This window comes from Acinonyx jubatus, chromosome B2, assembly GCF_027475565.1.
Source record: "Acinonyx jubatus isolate Ajub_Pintada_27869175 chromosome B2, VMU_Ajub_asm_v1.0, whole genome shotgun sequence".
Classification (NCBI taxonomy): Eukaryota; Metazoa; Chordata; class Mammalia; order Carnivora; family Felidae; genus Acinonyx; species Acinonyx jubatus.
In genome coordinates, this window is record NC_069385.1 from 8,782,901 (window position 1) to 8,805,643 (window position 22,743).

The 22,743-nt window shown below is 46.0% G+C and overlaps 1 protein-coding gene across 1 annotated transcript in view; it reads right to left on the reverse strand.

Annotated features, from left to right (window-relative positions):
- FNDC1 (fibronectin type III domain containing 1) overlaps positions 1–22,743 on the reverse strand; it is a 106,434-nt gene that overhangs the window by 42,191 nt on the left and 41,500 nt on the right. The window contains exons 5-11 of the mRNA XM_027056527.2: positions 17,754–17,960; positions 12,341–12,439; positions 10,664–10,781; positions 8,198–8,385; positions 7,203–7,310; positions 4,079–4,267; positions 100–2,691 (exon numbers count right to left, since the gene is read on the reverse strand). Of these exons, the coding sequence (XP_026912328.2) occupies positions 100–2,691; positions 4,079–4,267; positions 7,203–7,310; positions 8,198–8,385; positions 10,664–10,781; positions 12,341–12,439; positions 17,754–17,960 (3,501 nt within the window). The remainder of the gene's footprint in view (positions 1–99; positions 2,692–4,078; positions 4,268–7,202; positions 7,311–8,197; positions 8,386–10,663; positions 10,782–12,340; positions 12,440–17,753; positions 17,961–22,743) is intronic.

The following is a 22,743-nucleotide window of genomic DNA, read 5'->3' on the forward strand; positions in this document are numbered from 1 at the left end:
CACAGTGCGGGGACACAGTGGACACTCAATAAGGTAAAATGAAAGCCTCTCAAAATTGCTAGGAGCCACAAGGAGAATGTTAAGTTAAAAGCACATTACCTGGCCTGGTAGGGGACCTCACAGGCTGGCGGGCCAGAGGGTTCCGGAACCTGGAGTTCATCATGCGCTGGCGCAAGGAGAGCATGGGGGTGGTGGCAGTATAGGCCGGAGGGGCGCGGGTGGTGAACCGCACCCGGGCGGCGGGGCCTGCGGTGGCTGGGCTGCGGTGGGGGGGTCGGGGCGGGAGGTGTGGGGCTCTCGGGGGGCTGCCTGGAGGGGGAGGACGCTGCACTGGAGTGTCGTTCTCGTCCTGGGGGGAGCTCACCCTGGGAGGCGCGGGCACAACGAGGGGCTCAGTCTTGTCCTTAGCGCTGTTCCCATCTGCGTATTTGCCGCCCCCGGGGCTGGAGGAGGAGGGCCACTTTAGAACAGAGGAAGACAGAGGGTCCTTGTCCTTTGCTCCTTTAAAAAACATCGCGTCTTCGTCGTCCTCCTCTGCCGAGACGGACTGCTGAGATTTAGACGGCAGGGGCTGGCGTTTGGACGGGGAGGCTGGGTCCTTCTTCCCCACAGCCTGGGGCCCCAACCGGCCCGGGCCCCTGGGGCGGGCGAGGGGGTGGGGGCGGGGGCTGCCGGGCCTCGGCGGGGAGACCGGGGGTCTGCGGAGGTGACTGTCGCCCGCGCCTCCTGCCTGAGCCTCCAGCTGGCTGTGCTTGGGAAGGGACGCGGTGGCCTCCCTGGCCCGGGCCGCTGCTTCTGCGCTATCGTGGGGGGTTCCGCCAGATCGGCCCTCGGAATCCTCGTTGCGATTATGGGGAGGCGTGGGGAGCACCCCTCGGGAGTTGGCCGTGTGAGGGGACTGACTGCCTCTGGCCGCGTAGGGGTCCGAGAAAGAGGCGCTTTCCTGCGCCGCGGGGTGGGGACGCTCGGGCTGGGGGTTGGCTGGCAGACGCCCCATCTCCTTGTTCTGGGGACCACGGGGCTGTGGCTGCGCCACGGAGACCTCGGAGGAAGGCACGCTGGCCCCGGGGTGGTGCTGTGACCGCCGAGCGGGGGCCAGTTGCGCTTTGGGGTAGCCGCGCTCCACAGCCACCTCTGTGCTCTGCTGAACATCCTGCGCCTTGGGGGGCAGGGCTTTGCCCTGAGGATTGGCACCTGCCACAGTGCCCGCGGACTTGGGGTTCTCCGGCAGGGGCTCCTTCCGCTGAGCGCTCACCCCTCTCTGCGGGCTTCTTCTGAGGTGATCCACACCCAGGGAGGAAGGCTGCCTGGAGGAGGCGGAGGAGGAGGACACGTGGTCGTGTACCACGGTGGCGGGAAGCGGCTTCTCGTCCTCTGCTTCACTCCCCGCACCGTCTCTGTGGATACTCGAGCCGTGCGTATGGTCAGCAGCTGACTGAGAATTCACCCTCGAGTGAACTCGGGGGGACACGGTGGACGGTGGGGAGCTGGAGGGATGCAGCCGGAGTCCTCGGCCGCTGCCAAACCGGCTGGGATATCTTGTGTGGGCAGCAAAGGGCTTGTTTCTGAACAAACTGAAATGCCCAGAGACAGGCGGACCCGCTGGCAGCCGGGCCCGGGACGTGGGAGCCGTGGCCTCAGCCTGCCTGCCTTTATCTTCTGTATCATTGTCACCAGCACCATCAGAGGCATCTCCTCCTTCAGAGGCCTGTGTCCTTGAGGAGACACCAGAAGACAAGGACGACTTGGACTGTGATGGCGCACTGGACTTGGTAGCTGGGGTGTCGTGCCCAGCCTTCCAGCCCCTGGACAGTGGAGATCCGGGGTGTGGTTCAGGGGGCAAAACCCGAGATGACCCTCCCTGGGGAGGAGAAAGTTTGGAGGGTGGGACTGAAGCATCTGAATTTTCCTCCCTATCCCCCAAATGGGGTGCCCTCCGAGCGGGCAAGGCTGGTTTTGTGCCGTGGTGCGCAGGGCTCCTGTCCCGCAGGGCGCTGGAGGGGGCCTGGCGGCTGGGCCACAAGGCTGGCCGAGCGTGGGTGGGGCTCTTGGGAGGCGGCCGCTGGGAAGAGGTGTCCTTGGGGGCCGGGGAGCCTGCGGCTGGCTCTTCCTCCTCTTGGCCCACCGAGTCATTGTCAGCAGAGCTGGAGGGCAGGTTGGGGAAGGGCCCCCCTGAAGGGCGGTGAGGGCTGCCCTCAGTGGGCGTGTGGGGTGCAGACGAGGCTGGCGCAGAAGGGGAGGCCCCTGGACGAGGGTAGGGAGCCCTGTCTACACTTTCCTTTCGGGGCAGCGCTAGTGTGTGAGCTCTGGCTGGAGTCCTTCCAGGAGCAAGGGCTGGGGGGACAGATCTACTTGGTGGCCTCTGCTGTGGCTTCTGGTCTTGAGTCTCCGAGGACGCGGTTGGTGGGTCTCGCCGAGAATCCAGCTCCTCCTCGCCGGTGATTTCTGTCGACTGAAGATCTAAAACTGCAGTCTTCTTGGAGTGAACCTGGGGTTTCCTGGGCACCCCACCGTTAGCCAATATTTTGTTCTTCAAGTCAAGAAGAGGACTCTTGACATTTCTGCCTCGGGGAGAAACAGGCAAATGAGTGTGTTTTGAGGAAGTGGGGGCTTTGGGAGACACCTCCGGCTTTTCAGGCTTCCAGTTATCCTCTGCGTGGGTTTTCTGCACATCGGACACGCCAGAACCAGCTGTAATAGTTTTCAAAGATTTTGCCATCAAAAAAGATTTGAAAGCCGTGCCACATGCGGTGAGCATTTAACATGACCGTGTGAAGGCATTTATAATTAGTCATTATAATTTCTCATTCTTTAGACATTGGACACATTTTCCACATTATGGCAATCTCTCCTAAACACCTCTTTTGTTTTAAGTAAAGATATAGTAGTCCTAGCCAATTGTATTACATTTCTAGAAACTGAGTCAAGTTATGTCACAGCTTATTACTGCAGGCATTTTGAAAGGAGTACTTGTAAGTAATCCTTGATTTTGGCAATGCAAGATCTTATGTAGGACTTTCTTAACATAACTGTCAGGATATTACAGATGTATTACAGCCATTCTTAGCGACGTAGGCAAGAAATACACATAAGCTTGGTACAAAATGTTGAATGATCTACACTCAAGACCAAATGGGGATGTGCTGTGTGTGATGTGCAGGTGAAGGGTGAGCAACAAATTTGTAATTTTTGAGACATTACAAAGTGTTCCCTATTCCCCGCCCCTAACATGCGGGTACTTGCTTCCTCCTTCTTACTTAAAATCCCTTTAATAATAGATACGTTTGCAATCTCAAAATAAGGTCTAAACTAAAAAGGCTCCTCGTGTAGGCAAAACATTATATGACACGTACCCTACAATTTACCCTTTCTTGAGAGCAGGGTTGAATGTAGGAAGGGATGCGGGGACAGAAGGAGACTGTATATGGCAATGGAGGACCCGGAGGGAGCAAACCTCATCCATTTCACTTTTTCCAGCACAGAATGGTTGAATATTATAGTATACACTGTGAAGCCATCCTCACATCACAGTGAAGGAGACAGCTACCGATATCGGGTGTCAATACGGGGAACCAGAAAAGAAAATACAGTCCAAAAGCCTCACTCCAATTTTGGATTTTATTAATTTTCAGAGTGGTCAGACACACAAGGTACTTAAAATTCTTCCCACTAAAGCTGCACTCCAAAATAATGGAACATAAACTAAAAATTTTCAGTGCTATTTAGAAATTGAGGAGAGCTAACACATAAAAATGTCACATCACACCTGCAAAAATGTTCTTCCCGTGTCATCACAAGCCCTAAATTATACAGTGATATGAGGTTAATCACATAATTAATACGTTCGTGTTACTGTAATATTGTAATAGCAATTCATGTTACTAGCAATCAATAATATTTTAGTCTCCGGGGAGACTAATTTCTAAAGGAACAACAAAGATATTTTAGAAATCAATAGGCAAATTTAGCCCCCCAAATCATCAGCAGAGCAGCACTAAACCCAAGGGCATGATTCAAAGTAACACACCACAGTTAGCAGTAATGAAGAGAGAGAGAGGCACAGACACACAGTGCTTACTTGTTGGCATAGCGACAATGAAGGCTTTGGAGTGAGGCCCCAGTCCTCTCCTGTTTGCGGCCCGGATTTTGAAAAGATAGCGTTCCCCAGGCTGCAGACCATCCACTAGGGCAGAAGTAGTCTCTCCAGGATAGGTGAGGGACTTTGCTCCAAATGGTTTGAGAGCCGGGGCGTATGAAAGAATGTATTCTGAAATGATTTGGCAGACGGTTGGAAGGAGGAAACTGAAAACAGTCCTGTGTCCAGCAGACAGACTGTATGGGCAGGATGAATTAGAACGTGCATTACTAAAATTAATACTCCAGCAATGCACGCCGAGTCAGCAGCTGGAGCATAAAGACAGTGGAAGGTGAACTAGCGTTCATTCGGGCTACCAGACAGGGTCATGGAGGGTTTAGCAGGCAATTTTCCATTTTTTGCAAATTAAACACATGGAACCCAGGAGGCCAGTCTTCACACAACTTACCCAAACTATTTGCGCTGCGTTGGGACTTTTTCTTCATTGTGCTTTTTGCTAACTTACTATGTCACATTAATATACGCTGAGTAGAAGCAGCCATGGGAGAAATGACAACTGTAGGAACTGAGTCTCAATTGCTGCCACCTTCAACAGCCTCAGTGTGTTCGTTTGAGCTATTTTTATTTGCGTCTTAGGCCAGATAAGGTCTATACTTGGAGCAGAATTTCACCTTTGTAGGAATTACAGTCTTAACTCAATATAAGGGCATTTCACAGTATTTAATACTATGGGGAAAAGTTGCTAGTTCATAGATTTATGTGATGTCTAATGTTTCCACCTTGAATCAGTGATATTTATAGACACGTACAAGCATGTAATGTCCTTAAACTTTGAAAATCAGAGCAAATTCAGTCCAAGGAACTAATACATCTCTATGCTTATGTGGAAATACTATAACGTAGAGAAGCCATGTTTTAAAGCAGAATTTCCACCCTCAACTAAAAACTGTCAGGTCTGTTTTCCTCCCAGTGAACTCATCACATTAATGGGAGGATGCACTAACCACAAAAAATAATTGGGATCACAGAAAAGCTAAGCGACTGTCATACTATCTACATCCTACATAGAGGAGCACAGAAGACCTTTTCTTTTCCCTGAGATCTAATCTTCAAACAGTATGTTAATTAAAAAACTTCAACTGAAAATGCTTTTGTAGCATTTGTCCAGAAAAAAAAAAAACACCAAAAAAACACCCAAACATTCTTTTCTCTTTGAAAATGAGCAAACTAGTCATTTGTGGTGGTCGCAAGCAAGAACTAAAAGAACCCACTGCTATAAAATATTGTCATACAGATTTTTTTTATGAATTCAATTCATCTGGAAAAAATGTAACCATGTCGAAGTATATTCTTCTATTATGTCTTCTATTTCTCAAACATATAAATTCCCCAGTGTAATTATGAATTTTCAGTCCCACCACCACACCTTTATTAAAACCACCTAACAGGGTTAAGATACATGAGTTCTTTTGGACACAAAAACTCGGTAGCTATTATTATTTCTGAAAATATTTCATTGACTACGAGGGAGCTTCATTTGCCAAAGAGCTATAAATATAAACTAAGATGTGGGAGAGGGAAAGAAAACAAATAAGTAGCATGGTAATAAAGTCACGAAAAGAGGAACAATTGACTTTTTTTTTTATAACTAACAAAAGTAGTCAGCCAAAAAACGTATTTACGCAATTTTCACAATCCTTTTCAGCATCACAACAATAATACAGCCAAAGCTCAAACTGTCATAAAAAGGATGATTAAAAGGGCCAACTTTCTTCTCTTCATTTGCTTCTGATTTATTCCACTGGAAAAAAAAATGAGCAAGAACAGTATAATATATTCTTTAAAAACTGCGAAGTGAGAAAGCAGTAAGTTTAGAAACTACTGCCCCACATCTACCTTCCTTAACTTCTATTTGTCCCACGGACAACCTTACAGGTCCGCAAAGACAACTTACAGTTGTATACAAGAGAACTTTTCAGTTTTTTAATTAAGAAATCCTCAAAGGAGATTAGCAATAACTGTCTCTATTTCTTTAAGCTTACACAAACTTGTCAGAGTATTCTGGACAGACTTAAGTTGTCTTCTAAAATCAAATAACAATAAAACGTACCCTTAGGGTGCATTTATATAGGCACTGTCAGGGGGGAATCTCCATATAGCCTTTTAAAATATCTCCAACAGACTTCCGAAAGGTTCTTAAATATTTTTACATTAAAAAGAAGTGATTTGTGGGATGCCTGGGTGGCTCAGTCTGTTAAGCCTTGGACTCTTGATTCCAGCTCAGGTCATGATCTCTAGGTTTGTGAGTTTGAGCCCTACATTGGGCTCTGCACTGACAGTGTGGAACCTGCCTCGGATTCTCTCTCTCTCCCTCTCTCTCTCTGTCCCTATCCCACTCGAGCTCTCTCTCTCCAAATAAATTAAAAAAAAAAAAAAAAAAGAAAGAAAAAAGAAATGATTTGTGCTTTCTTTAACATTGTCAACAATTTTTAAATTTAACTAGTTGTGAATATTTTATTCTATTTTCTTTTCATCTTCTGTGTTTTTTTCTAAGGTCATAGTTTATTTTTCCTCAACCAAAAAAATAATAATAATAATTAAAAAGGCTGAAAAATAGGAAAAAATCCATTTTTTAATTTTATTTCATTACTTGATTTTCAAACCCATTAAGTATTTATGGTCTCATTCAAGACATTTGTGGTCCCACAGGGTTCCAACTCACTTCTACATTCCATGATCTTCCTGGTACAATGAAAAGACCCCTAGCATGAAACACAAGGTGTGGCTTATATGGATAAAGGTTACGCTGTCACACCCACACAATCAAAAACATCCCTCCTGATAGCAGCACCAAATTCCCTGTAGATAGGGAAGATGGAAAGTCATCTTCACGACTACATGGACCTTCCTGACAATGAAAACCCTGCATGAAATACCCTTGTCCATTGGGTTAGCGCTCCACAAGCGTACGCTGTTCCCTATTGCTTTTCCAGTCACCGATCCTGCTATTATTAGAACTGGTGTTCATCAGAGTCAACGGACACATCTCTGTTTGGAGTACTTTGCTGTGGTGGGCACCTTATACCTTAAATAATGAGGTGCCTACCTTTCACTTTCCCTTCGGTCTCAGGCAGTGCATCCCAAGCGACAGTGACAGCTGTAGATTTGCCATTGACTGGCCAGACGTTCAAGTTTTCAGGAGCTGTTGTAGGAGCTACAAAAGAACAAGGACCCAAGGTTTAAAAATGCCCTTATGGATATTCAACAAGTGTATGACATGTGGTCCTACATACAGATTTTTCACTGAAGCAATACTGTGTTAATTTTTATTATACACGAGAGAAAAATCTACACTCTCATTACTCTTAGTGTAATATAGTGATTTATGTCAGTGCTACCAACTTATGTAGTGAGTTTAGGCTTATCTAGGGAAATGCTTTTAGAATTTCAGAATTCCTCTCATTGCTGAATATTGAAATATATAAAGAAGACAAAAATCCAGTTCAAACTTCTTTCTCATAAAGCTTTTAAAGACATAGTTTTAAAAAATATTTGATACAGAGCAAAATTTTCCCCCAGGATGAAACACAACCTCAGCCTTAGGAAGGAAGAGTCTCTCCTACCCTCTAGAGCCAGGCATTACCCTGGGGCATTCACGCAGAAGTGGTGATTCCTAATTATTCTCTATCCTAGGATGTAATGTGCTCCACATGTCAGACTAACATGCTAATGAAAATGGCCAGTGAAGGATAAAACACAGATCTAAGGGAACAGTTCCTGAACTTCTTTGCATTCATATATAGAAACACTTCCAAGATTTCGGAGTAATGTTACTTTAAAAACTGCCTCTGCTGGGGCGTCTGGGTGGCTCAGTCAGTTAAGCATCCAAATTTGGCTCAGGTCATGATTTCATGGCTCATGGGTTCCAGCCCTGCGTCGGGCTCTGTGCTGACAGCTCAGAGCCTAGAGCCTGTGTTGGACTCTGGGGCTCCCTCTCTCTCTGCCCCTCCCCCGTTTGTGCGCTCTCTTGCTCTCTTCTTCTCTTGCTCTCTCTCTCTCTCTCTCTCTCTCTCTCTCTCTCTCTCTGTTTTAAATACAGACCAGATTCTGGTGTTCTCTGGAAGACAGATGTACTCCATTTGCCGTCTCTTTCACCCTGTGAAATACGGACTGCGAATTCATACATGGTGTCTGGAATCAGGTTCTCAACCAACACGCGTCTGTTCGAGGTCTGCTTGTGATCCCACCTTGCTGATTCCCCCTTTTCTCGATAGCGCACGGTGTACTGTCTGTAAGAAAACACAAGGCAGTCACGCGCCCAGCTGACCAATTCCCTGCAACTGAACGCTAGATTCATTGCTATTTTTCCTTCCCCATAAGTAATGACTTCTGGAGGTAAGCAGAGAAATCAAAGAGGAGAAAAATCTAAAGTTTTGACTATGTTATTAAGTCAGAGAATTTACTCTTAAGTTCCAGGGAAAGGTGTCTAAAGTAGGCCAGGAAAGACGGAGATTAGTGTCTTACAGATCAAAAGATCGAGCAGAGATTCAGAAGGGAAGAGACAGAAGGGGGACAGCTTTGACCAGGCAAGTGCCTTATGAGGGATGTGTGAGTGTGAGTGTGTGTGTGTGTGTGTGTGTGTGTGTGTGTGTGCATGGTGTGGAAAGGCCAATATTAGGAACTGGAACAGGGGCACCTGGGTGGCTCAGTCAGTTAAGCGTCCGACTTCGGCTCAGGTCATGATCGTATGGTTCCCGAGTTCGAGCCTCGGGGTTGGGCTCTGTGCTGACAGCTCAGAGCCTGGAGCCTGCTTCAGATTCTGTGTCTCCCTTTCTCTCTACCCCTCCCCCATTCATGCTCTGTCTCTGTCTCAAAAATAAATAAACGTTAAAAAAAAAAATTTTTTTTTAAACTGGAACAGCCCAAGGTATCTTGGTTCTCCAGAAAAGAAAGACAAGAAGATCCATTTCATGCCAAAGCAGTTATCAGGAGGAAAGACAACGTATGGTTTTGAGTAGACTTATCATTATGAGAAGGAGCAAAACTGTGTAATAAACACAGCAGGATAGAGGAGCTTATAAAAGGAGCTCTACTGTGTGATTATCACAGAGAGAAATGGTGTGGGCAAACAGGGTGTAACAATGTTAGGCAGAAGGCATCCTCAACATTCTGAGAGTTGCAAATGCCACTTAGTGTCTTCCTTTTCCAAGAAATTTTCTTTGCAGCCACTTTGCAGTAGAAAGCATGTGAAACATTAAAAAGGGGCCATTCATTATATTTAATAATGAAGACTTCAGTTTCAGACACAGCCCACCAATTAATATAAGAGTCCTGCTAAGAAAACTGAAGCCCTCTTTTGTTTTCATCAAGATGTTAGAAATCAAAGTCCAGTGGTAATCAGGAACGCTTTGTGTTGGGAGAGGCCAAATGGCTAGGGAGAGAATCACTAGACCCTTCTGAGGTCCTTCAAAAGAAGCAGATTTCTTTCTTTCTTTCTTCTTTCTTTCTTTCTTTCTTTCTTTCTTTCTTTCTTTCTTTCTTTCTTTCTCTTTTCCTTCCTTCCTTCCTTCCTCTTCTTTCTTTCTTCTACTCTTTCTTTCTTTCACTAACAGACAGTGACAGAAACTATATCTAATACAAATAATGGTGTGTGTGTATATATGTATATATATGCATATATACACACACACATATATTATATGTATATAATCTCAGCATTCGATTCCATTCATTTTTTTTTAAAGGACATTCACTCTTCCTGGTCGTAGATAGGTTCAAAAATTAATACATAGTGCCCTGGTGGCTACCAAATCTTTGGCTTTCTCTTGGTAATATTAATTATTCAGTCATTTAACACATAAAATTTTGATGGCTATATTAACCTACCAGTAACATGAAATGCCGTTCACCAGTGGCTTTTTTAACATAGAAATTATTTTAACCTTATGATTGGTTTTTCTTCTACTGCTATTGCAAATCAGTATTATAAAAATCTGAAGAGCATAACATTGTGGCTTAAGAGACAAGACAGTTGTCTTTTGCTGTACACAAATGAGCTGGACATAAAGAAATTCAGTGTCTGAAGAATGTCTAAAGAAGAACTACAGTGTGCAAGGCATTTGACAAATGTCCACCTCTCTGTGTAAAAATCCTTGCTCCTGCCAACCTTTCCTGGGTAATGGGAGGGATGGGAAGACTCCTTCTAAGATGGGCCCACACCCTCTGCACAACTAGATCGTAAGGAGACAAAGCAAAACACAAATGGGGCAAAGGAAGAGATGGAATCGAGGGAATTTCCAGACACAAGATAAAACTCTGAGCAAGTGAGAGGCGAGGTCCTCCTGTGTGCATTACACACGAGGCCATGACAGCATCTGAGCTGTGGGAAGTGTGTGACCACACTCGAGACTAGCTGGACTGCCAGAGAATAGTTGACCATTCAGCTATGGGAAGAGGCCATCATCCATGTATGTCAGAAGATACAGTCATTCAAATAAACACAGGTCTTTTGAGCACCAGAAAAACCACATCTCTCATACCTAAAGGCAAAGAAATAAGGAAAAGTACCTTGATGCAACAACTTTCTTCTGTTTTTCCAAAACAGGATCCACCCAGGCTACAAGCACAGATTGGGATGACATGACCCGGACGTTGATGTCTTCAGGCACATCCAGGTCATCCTCTTCTGGAATGACAACAGGACACCTTAGAGGCTGTCTCTACAACAGGCTCTGCCCCGAGTTCCTCTGGCCCCCCAGGGTTCATTAATCACGCTGTACAATTTTTAAATTGCTTATGCTTAATGTAGATAAACTAAAATCTCCACTCTTGTCCTTCTCACACACAGTCTAAGAAATGGGCAGTTCACTTGAAAAGCTGCCCAATCCAGCTGACATACAGCACAGGGATACAAAAGGGATGCTTTGCCCTGGTCCAAGATTCTCCAAGTAACTCAGTGTTTTCTTAACACATACTGTAAGTTTCTGGGAAATCACACAATCTTTACAGGAAGCAAAAGTTTTGGGGGAGAAAAGGTCAAGCCAGAGCATTTCCTTGGCGATCATGGCATGAAACAAAACTCTGGCTCAAACAACTGTACAAATCACACTGGGTTCCATGTCCTCGCATTTTACAAAATGTGGTTTCAAGACAGATTAAGAGCTACACTCAGACATAAAATAGATTTCAGTTTGCAGATTTCCAGTGGAATACATCACAGTCACGAAGCCTGTTCTTCGTGAAGTTCTGTTCAATCTCTACCATAAATGAAGATTAAGAGGTTTCAATTTTGCTTTTTAGTCTCTTGGAGGTTTTGTTTATTTTGTTTTTTCTTTTCACCTTTAAGGGATGGTATTTCAAAAGGATGTGGCTTATGCTACAAATAGGGGAAGGTGGAAATAATTAGCCTGTTAGAAAAGCGATGGAGACACTTCTTCTATAGCAACAAATAATGAAAAATAAAAGTGCCACATTGTGTATTTGAGGCTTCTGTTACACAGTGTAAGCAATCATAATCATCACAGATATAAAATTATAATACATATATTATACATAGTATATTCTATTACTGTATTATACATAGTAATAGAATGTCTATTCCACAATATACTATTGTAATCACAAATAAATTGTGAATTCATGAAAATAATCATGCTATAGGTTTGCCTCTTTAAGTTAAGGCACAGGATCCAGAATAGGTATGTGTAATTTCTTAGTATGTGAGTCATATTAAAAACCAGCTGTGAATGGACATAGGAAAAAGCCTCTGTTGGTAAATGACCAATGATCAGGCTATGAGAAAGCCTCTACTACCTTTTCTTCCTCTTCTCAATGCTGTGTTTCGGTGATTTTAGCTGAAATGAAGCATGAGTACAGATCTTGCACGCCGCCCCCTCCACACCTACTCCTACTCCTCTCTGTTCACAGTCTGACCCCAAGGGCCACTGATGTTGGATCAGACTGGATCCTTAAATGGAACAAACGATTGGCTGCCTCTATCACGGCAAATTTGCCGCACAGAGAAGCCATTCAAAATACACAAAGAAATATGCTTCATTGGAAGAACTCTGTAGGCTCTGAGTATAAAAGAAACACACTTCTGTCTGAAATGTGGCCGAGCCAGCCCTGTTGTTTCCTTCACAATGAATGACACCCAGTTAATTTGTCACTTAGCCAGCATCATTTGGAAACAAGACCTCATTCACACAGACCATGACTTGAGCAGGTGCGTCCTTGGAAACATACCTGAAATCTTCCGTTTCGTTAGGGCAGCCCTGTAGACAGGCTGACTCTGCCCCTGTGAGTTCATGGACTGCAGGGAGACCACATACACCGACTCCGAGGCTGTGGACCAACCGGCAAGGGATGAGGCTCTGCACTTGGCTTTCCGGAATGCACACCCTCATTGTCTGCGTCTCCCACCCCTACCACCAATCTTGGCTTTCTGGGGGCATTCCAATTTCTTCTAGACAATTAAAGATGAGACCAAGAACTGTAAGAACTAGGCTCAAGAAGAACACTATTATGTTAGAAAATGTGGGAGTGACGGTTACCTATAATTCTTGAGAAGTAGGTTTCTATCTCACCAAAATTGAAGAAAGATGAGCAATGTTTAAAAAAGAAAAGAATAGTATATTTTACCCACAGAAATCCCTCAATTTCTTTTTTACCTCCAAAATAGAAAGAGGGGTCACTCTGTTTCTGTCATCGAAAAGAAGGAAGCAAGACAAAAACAGCGAGTGTATCCGATTAGCAGTCCAGAGAGCATGCTGGGCCCTTAGAAACCGACATCCTCAGAATTGAGTCTCCAAAGATTTATTAAGAGCAAATGTAAGAGTTTAAACATACCCTTTATTTCTGGATTGTTCTTTAAGTTAGGTCCCGCCACCTCACTCCTAATTGGACATTGGGCCCACTAGCATCCAACCGAATCTAAACTTGAAAACTTTATTTGGGAAAAAATACAATGATGAAATAAAACTTGTAACTCTCAAGCACCTTGGAACCATAGAGTCTGGGACCCAGATGAAGTCTTCATTCATTACCTTCCAATGTGACCTTCTTATTTTATAAATAAGGACATAAAGCCATGAAAAAAAATTGGTTGACTTGCCCAAAGCCATGCCCCTAAGAAAGACTCAAAGTTGTCTCCAAATCCAGAGTTGTTAATGCCTAACTCCAGGCTCTTCCGACCAAGCTTCCTGTAGCAGCCTTGATCAGCTCAAGAGTAAAAATGAGGCAATTTGATATATTTCTAGTGCAGACAACAATCTTATCAGGTAATACCTAAGCAAATCAGCAGAAGGGACACTGAGATCCTAACAGAAACCTGTAACACTAGAGGTCTGCTTTCAGGGATTGCAAAGTTTCACAGCAAGGGGAGAACAAACGTTTTGTTTTTACAAACAATATGTCAGTTAAACATAAAAGGAGACCAGTGTTCAAAAACCTTACATGGAGAAACCTACTTATGTAAACTAAACTGCTATAGACTAATCACGTTTCAGGGAAAGGGGACAATGTTTGACAATCTTTGAGCACCCCCACTCTCCCTCTTCTCCTCTCTCTCTCTCTCTCTCTCTCTCTCTCTCTATATATATATATATATATATATGTATATATACACACACACATATATATGTATATACAAATATATATATGTATATATACACACATATATACATATACATACATACTTACAGAGAGAGAGAGAGAGCAGGTAAAACTCATGCTGGGATGATAAATTATTATTGAGGCTAAGGCTCTGACATCTTACTCTACCACAGAATTTTGAAATATATGTTTTATAAAAGGGAAGAATCAAGTTTGTAACCCTCACATTCATAGAGCATCAAACTAAGCTTCCAGAGAGAAGTCCCTTCAGGGGATCAATTTCTTGGTGCTATTGACAAAGGAAGCAGCCCAAGGTCAACAAAGAAAAATTGTGCCATCCAACCTCACAACCCGGGAACACGTATAAATAAACATAAAAAATGTGACCCATCATTTATCAAGAGCCACCAAGAAATGAGTAACTTCCCACAATTGACGTTTTTACATATTTGCGATGTACTTCTTAAAGTTCCGAGACTGTTTTTAATGCCCAGATTCTTGATTTGCAAGCTCTCCACACTAAACTTGGCCCAAGATTATCATGAAGGAAGAGTAAAGCGGGACAGCTCACGTGTCTGGGTCTGTCTCTGCCATGCTGGGCATGTCCCATCAGTTACTCATTTAGTCCCGACAAAAGTTCCATGAGGAAGCTACTCTCACAGTCTCCTTTTCACAGATGAAGAACCAGGATCAGGGGGACAAGGTGACCCACCCAAGGTCATGGACTAGGTGGTCAGTCCAATACCCAAGTCTTACTCCTCTGGGTGAGGAGGGAGCAGGGCCCAGAGCCAAGCACCGGCTACGGAGCAGCCAACTCGTTCTTCACAAAAGCAATGAAGCCTCACTGGTATCACAAAACACTCCATTCTGTGCCTGATTATTGATAGTCTGGAAATAAAATTTCCAAACTGATCCCACCATCACCAGCCCAGTGCCCCCTAGGACCCCAGGCACCCCCGCCCCTCCTCAGAGCCACAGAGCCTGACCTCAGGCATGTGACTCACCAGAAACGCAGGTGTCTGGACTTCAGACTTGTCTGTCCTCACTTCCTGAGGGAGCCCAAACTCACACGCTCCTTCATTACTGCCCCACTCGCACGTGAGCTCTGGTGCTTGCTCTGTTCTCTCGCCTCCTTAGCCCGGGGCCACTGTGCCTCCCTGGAGGGGACTTGGCCCCTGAGCCCTGGGTGCCCACCACAGCACTTCCCACCTCCTGTGCCCGCACCTCTGCCTCCACTTGCACGACACTCTGTCCTTTGTCTGTCCCTGCCAGGGACTGTTGGGGACCCAGAACCCCACGGGTCCTGACACAGAGGATGCCCAGTAAGGTGTTTCGTAAATGACTCAGAAGGCAGGATTTTTGCTGACGGGACCTCAGGCCCACCTTTCCACAAGTTTCCTTCATGTGTGGCCATGCTCTGCAGGCACCACGCTTTACATGGCATCTGGCTTATGAACAGAATTAGAATCCTAATTCTGGTAAAAATGAGAACACAGCATCTCCTAACACAACAGGCCCGCTGCGACATCTCCCCGGGAATTCACGGCATCCTCCCAACTGTGCTGGAGCTAGCGTCCAGGGAGACCTCTTCTTCCTCACGGCAGCCTCTGGGATCATTCACGACGGCAAGTCCAACACATTTTTGTTTGGTGAAAATTCAAAAGCTAACACGGTGTAGCTGAGGCACAGGAGGTCCACACTGCTCATCAGGCTGAGGCCGGAGCCATCCTTGACCTCAGGTCCCACATTTGTTCAAGCTGAAGCAGCAAACAAATCCTTCTTCTGCCCTCAGGTGAGCCAGGGGTCATGACCGAGCAAATCAAGAGGCAACAGAACCAGTCAGATGAGACGCTTGTTCACACTGACCGACGTCTTACTGCATGGTGTCTGTGAGAGGCTCAGCACAGTGAAAAGTGCCCACTTAAAAAAGGCCCCCTGCAGTCTCAGGACGTAAAAACAGAGGCTCCACTCTTCTGCTGATACTCTGGGTAGAATTTGGCCCGTGTCACCAAAACAGAGCCATTTTACAAGAAATGGCAAGAGGTAGGCTCTTCAAGAATGGACGACCAAAGAGTGATTGGGCCTCTAGCTCCAGGCCTCGCTGCTCATACTGAAGCCTCACAAAGCACCCACGGCTCAGACTTGTCCATCTCCTTCTGTGACCCCGTGTGGTGGCCAGTGGCACGGGAGCAGAGGGGTGGCTGGTCATTTTTGTTGGGGAGGTCTGGAGTCTGTATTTCGAGATGGTTTGGATGCTATGCCTGACAGAACACCCACCAGGCTCTTCCAAGAGTCTTCAGCAGGTGGCTGAACAGAGAGCAGTGAGCAGGACGGTGACTTCAGGGCTATTGCAGAAGGGGAATCCAGCCTGGCCTTCCACCGGTGTCTCCACACGGATCAAATCTGCCCCGATCAGTGCCCGCCGTGCAGCCCAGGGGGCCAGGCTTTGAGAGTCTTGAGGAACTCAGAGCTGCCTGTCCAGACTCCACAATATGTGGTCACCGAGCAGAGCGGATTGTCTTCTCGGAGCACCTGAGGCGCCTGGGGCCAGCAGGAGGCTGACTTGTTTCCTCCACTGCCACTGAGCCCCCGACCGCTGTTCATCGCTCCTGTGAGCCTGGCACCCTCCCTCTGGGCTCTCTTCTCCCTTCCTTCTTCCACTCCTCCATCTTGTCTCGCCAGACTCACTTCCCACTACTTGCCTGTCCCGTGTCGTGTCTGACAGAAGACTTGAGTAGGAGCCACGGGCACCACTGCCTTCTCACCAGGGACACTGCTTACGGCACACGGCTCCGTGTCCTCGTGGGCTCCTTTGCCTGGAGCCCACCCTCCCTCCCACCTCCAGCCCATCTCGCGGGTGCTGGAAGCTGAGCGAAGCCTGGCATGCAAGTGAAGAGACCACCAGGTCCCACAGGAGTCTTGTGGGAGGGCCCAATAAATCACACCCCCTTTCTGGCCCGAGTACTGACCCAATTAGGAAATGACTGACAATAAGTAGTGGGGGGCCAATATACTTATTGCTGGTGCGAATGTTGGAGAACATGGGGTAAGTATTCTGGAATGAGCCCTAGAATCATGCGGGCCGTCCTGCCCAGCAGCCCTGGGCTCTACATGACTTAGGCCTAGAGGAGCTGAGCAGACCATGTGCTCTCTAGAGCCTGGCTTCCCCCCAAGTGGAGGACACAAAAAGGGCAACTCACGCTTACCCAACGCTGACAGCCAAACTCATCAGGTAAATAAGGGGGCGTGAGGAAAGGGGGAGAAAGGCAGGAGTTTGTAGCATTGCCTCTCTAAAACTACGGCCTGTGCCACTGTCCGGGCCTGTCAGTGAGTAAAGGCAGCAAAGGTCAGGCCTCCACCCAAGCAAGAACAATGCACATAATCTCTCCACGTTCCGTGGCCAAGGCTTCCATCCCACAATAAAGGTTTGCAGAGAAGGAGGAAGGCAGGCCTGATATGCAGCCTTCGTCAGCAGCCACCACATTTCATCTTGAAAGGACCCAAGTTCCAGTGTCCTGGGATCTAAGACAAAGCTTAAAAGGACAAAACGGTGGGGCACCTGGGTGGCTCAGTCAGTTCAGCGTCCAACTCAGGTCATAATCCTGCAGACCGTGAGTTTGAGCTGTGCCTCGGGTTCTGGGTGACAGTGCAGAGCCCACTTTGGATCCTTTGTCCCCCTCTTGCTGCTCCTCCCCCACCTGCACTGTCTTTCAAAAATAAATAAAACATTACAAAAAAAAAAAAAAGGACAAAATGGTAGAAACAGAGACAAGATGAGAAAACCTTAGCTTCCTTCTCATGTCCAGAAAAATGGCCCAACTCAAGGAACTGATGGGCACCTGGAGGGGAGGCCTTGTCCTGCCCCTAACGGAAGGCTGAAAGGGCAGAGGCATGGAGGGCAGACCTTGCAGAGTTCAGTTCAGAAGAATCGCAATACCTGGAAAATGAATGCTACGCCTACCATGTACCTTTCTGTCATGAACGAGCTTCTAAACATTGACAAGATTGCATCGGTCATCAAAACATCAGTTACCATTAAACTCACCCAGCTTTTTAATTTCGTGTGTTCGCTCATCTCTTGTCAGCGGAACATAATTCATCTTCCGGCCACTTTCCCCGTAGCCCAGAAGAAAACCCCGTGATCTGCGTGGACTCTTGGCTCCCGACAGGCGTGGTGCCTTCCACGCAACGGAGAGCCGGTCGTCTGAGGATCGGACACGCACGCGCAAGGGCTTGTTTGGCACTTCCTTTTCTTAAAGAGGACATGACACAGAAATTATTAAACAGTACACCCCTCAGACTTAACCATTGAGTATGTCAAGTCAGTCCAAAGTCTGGCAGCTGTGCTCGAAACCTCCATGTTCGCTAACGCATTCGAGGAGGAACGTATTTCCCCCACGGGTATCGACACTCCACTCACATGTTCCTCCCTGCATTTCGGACCGAGAGGTCTCGAGAACTTCAAGTGGAAACATACCACTGTGGGGCTGCCAGCCAGAAATCTTGGATGTTTTACAATGTCCTTTTTCACCTATTTTGAGTTCTTAAGGCCAAAACTATATATTCTCCGGTGAGAGCTAAAGGTCAGTGTGAAAACATAGGAAATGCAATTCGGTACTATTTCTAACTGTCCTCCAGGAAGCTCTCCTCTCTAAGGCTGAAAAGACAGCCTCTCCTTGTCTTTACGGTTAAACCCCTAAGAGCTAAATACTAACTGGCTTCTGCTTTTTATTGTAATTTCTTTTTCATGGCTGCCTTGCCCCGCCAGGTAAACCCCACTGCTCACCCCAGTCTCCGCTCTTTCCTTCTCGTGACATCAATGCCTAGAAATCCTCTTGCTAAATGCCGATCTCCAGAAACGCTCTGACTGTTCACTTTTTTCAAAGCAATGCATTCTGGTGGCCAGTACTTAGTGTTTCGAGTCTTGTTTTTACATCAGTTAAGAGCCGACAAGTTTGGGAACAAGGGTGAGGGGCCCTGGGGAGACCACACTGCCTGTTTCTGACAGTGGGCCACATTCTAGCCCTGCATCAGGATACGGTTAGGTTAATACGTGTCTCTCTGGTTATAGAGGCCAGGTCTTCCCAGGTATTGTTCTTCAACCTACATCAGCCCATTAGTAATTCTCACTAGTGTTTTAGACATTCTTAGCTAAGCAAAGACATAGAAACAGACTCTAATGTCACGAGTTAGTGTGAGTTTCAATAACACAAATAGACACTAGAGATGGTTATTCTAGTGGATAGAATAACCATTCTAGTGGATGGTTATTCTATTCTAGTGGAGCCAGACACATGGCTCCAATGTCTTAAATGTAATCAAAAGGGATATTCTTTTGTACACTAGCTGGAGTTACCTACTCAGTTACTGGGCACCTGCATTCCTAAAGACTACTTAGAGAATATCATACTATGGTAAAATAAATATTTTGCCCAATATCAAAGTAGTAATTTTTTTTTTACTTGAGAGAGAGAGCATGTGTGCAAGCAGGGGAGGGGCAGAGGGAGGGAGGGGGGAAAGAGGGAGAGGGAGAGGGAGAGAGAGAGAGAGAGAGAGAGAGAGAGAGAATCTCAAACAGGTTCCATGTTCAGCATGGAGGCTGACGCAGGGCTCGATCCCTGAGATCACAACCTGAGCCAAAATCAAGAGTTAGATGCTCAACCACCTGAGCCACCCAGGTGCCCCTCAAAGTAGTAACTATTAAGATTTTTTGTTTTTAGCCCAATAGTGTAGTCAAGGGACTAACTTTATGGAACTTGCAGCCTGGTATCGAATAACTTTTCCTGGGGTTAATACCAAACTGATCTCCGTTTTGTTCCAAGTTAAGAGGTAGGCTCTCAATTTCAAGGACTAGCCTCTATAAAAATTAAGGACCACCAAATGATATGAAAAGACAAATATATTCATTTAAGTAGCTCAAAAGAAAATAATTTGCCAAAACTGTTCAGTACTAATACTCATTAATGGCACAGCATTGATTAACTGTACGAGTTCCTATATTAATCCTATGATTTGTTATTCTTAAGAGTTCCCACTGGGGATCTCTTACTTCATACCCATAACAATGTGATGTCCCATGTTTCTAGAAAGATCCAGGTTGCCAAAACTTATTAAGTGTTTGGGTTATCCACAGATGACGGTGTCACAGAGGTGGACATGAATTTCTTCAACAGCATGAGTCACTGGCAAACAGACCTTGTGTGGGGCTACAGTGAAAAGATTTTTTTTTTTAAATACTGAGGAAAATGTCTTATAAAACAACACATATAAAAGTAAAATCTGAATAAGGAACAGCATGTTCAGTCTCATTTACCAACAATGACGTTTTGGTTTTTTTTTAAAGTTAACAGATCTTGGGGGGACATTCATCAGAACAAAATACATAACCAAGCTTAATTTCTCAGGAATAGTGTTCATGTCATTTTCAGATTTGTGCAAAGTGATGAAATAGACTTTACAGGAGCCATAAGCATGGGCATAGAAGTCAAGAAAGAAAATTTTACAGGAAGCAAAACCCTTTGCTTCATTCTGTCTTTACATCTTCTAAGTCATTTTTACCCGTGGGCCTCTAATGCAAACTGTCACCACACACACGAAATTCCATTTTATCAGAAGATCCTCTCATGAGTTAATGACACAGACTCTCTGAGGGTGAACCACCTGAGGTTGGGGTTTGATTTCACAGGATGCCCAGCATTGGGCAGGGGTTGGTACTACATTTTTAAAAAGTGTAAAAGGTGAAAATGATCTCTGCCAACAACATATGTTTATTTGACTTTTATAAAAAGTTCATACCTCTTCAAGGGCGCCTCTCAATGATGTGGGGTTGAACATGACTCTTGATCAAGCTGCCACAGGCCATTTGCACCGCTTGTTTTTTGGGTGGAAATGACAGGGTCACCACCCAACCATGGCTGTCACAGTCTGTTTCTCGAGGAGCGGCAGTAAACAGGACAGATGTCCATGGTGCTGTTATCAATTTGACTGTTCTCAGTGTTACTCACCCACCCCGAGCTCTTGGTCTAAAGCCCTCTGCGGCCTACAGGGATGCTCCTACCACTGCAGAAAGCAACACGTCAGCACGGGAGTTCTGGGATGATGTCCAGCAAAATGGGAAAATGTACTGAAAACACACACATGGGTCTTACAGGAGTCAGCTAAAAAATAAATTATTGGACAGAGATGGTTGTTCCCTGCCCTGGAGCTCTGCTCCAGGCCTGGGACACTTCCAGCCGTGTCCCGCGTGCTATGGTGGATAGTGTTCCCGGAGGGTGCACTGTCACTGCTGGGCCTTGGGGAACGTGGCGGGTCTCTGCTCCAGACAAATAACCCCCGACACTCAACAGTAAAATACTGACAAAACAGTAACAAGGAAAAGTGACAGAGTCCCTGAGGAGGAGGAAGGGGTAAGGTTCCAAGGACAAGGAGTTCAGTCTCAGACGGCACAAGTTTGTTGCCTGAGGTGCCTGTGGCTCTGTCTTGACCCACGCGAGGCCCACTAACTATCCACCACACTGCCCAGTGGCAAAGACAGTGGCTGCCCCCTCAGATCGTATGGGCTTTCACCCCCGGCTCCGACCTGCTGTCCAACCTCTCTGCACCAGGGCTGGGGAAGGAGGCTGAGCCTGCTGTACAAGGAGCTCAGGGGAAAACAGGGAACGGGGCTGAGGCTAGCCCCAACCACCAACCACAGGGCTGAGGCTAGCCCCAACCACCAACCACACGGCCTACTGTATACAGACCTTCACAGTTTATCCCAAGCCCTCACATGGTTTATTTTAATTGTCCTTACAAGAGCTTCCAAGTAAGTAGGACAGACATCATAATCCCTGAGAGAAAACTGATGTTCAAAGAGATGAAGTCACTGACCCAAGGCCGCACGGCTACCGCGTGCCCACTGGAGACCCGAATTCCACCACTGCGGGCCGAGTTCCAATCTTGTCTAACTAGACACCTCCCCTTTACGTTCTCCCCTCACCCCATATGCCACCTCGGCAACCACCTAACCTCGTCTGCCAATGAATGAATGTCAAACAAGGTTCAGAACTGAACAGGCCGTCTTCAGGGTATGAGTATAATGCCTCGTACAGTGGGCACTAAGAGTGTGTGTGTGGGCACGCGCACGTGTGTGTGTGCGTGTACGTGGGTGTGCGTGTGTTTCAATGGACCAGACAGTATACCCAGCAGGTAACAAACAAACAAGAGAAGGCCTCTCACCAAAGATTGCCCTGAGAACTGTTCCCACACCACACGGACGTTCCAGACTCTGAAAACCACAGAGTAAGGTGAAAATGCCCCCCTCAACACAGCCCTCCATTTTTCTAACCCCCCTCAACACAGCCCTCCATTTTTCTAACCTTGGTTTTAGAAACGCCAGCTATAATTTTTTTTCAGGTATTTTGAAAATTTCCTTAATATGCTGGGTCCTTCACACCATCAAACATCTTTCATAGATCTTTTATAGATCATCTGGTAATTCTCTTTTAAGCTGATGCACACATTAAAAAAAAAACAAAACTATCCGTATGGTTCACATTTACTTGCAATGAAACTATTTCTGTGTCTTCTCTAAGCTGTATGTGACAGCTTCACAGAAGCCCTGTGAAATTTTTCTAATAAATCTCTGTAAGTCTTTTATCTTGAAAACAGGAAGTCACAATTGCCACGGGTAATCCCGTTCACATTGACCAGTGCAGAGTGTATTTTAACCTTGGCGGGACACAATCCCTCCCTTGCTCCTGGTACAATCTAACCAGGTAGATCTTACTCAGAACTGGTCAATAACAGAAGACCTGTGGCGATCAATTACACACCATCTACCTGGCAGGTCAACTGGGGACAACAATTACCATCTGGATTATAGCAGACCTCAGAAAGTCAAACAGGATTAGGACATCGCTCCTGACCTGTACTGCCAGCCACACCAATTGGCAAATATTCTGAAATTACATGGACTCAGAATCTGCTCTTGATGCAAAGAAAAAAACTTAAAAAACCAACGTGATGCTCTGCCCATCTACAATTCAAAGCTAGTT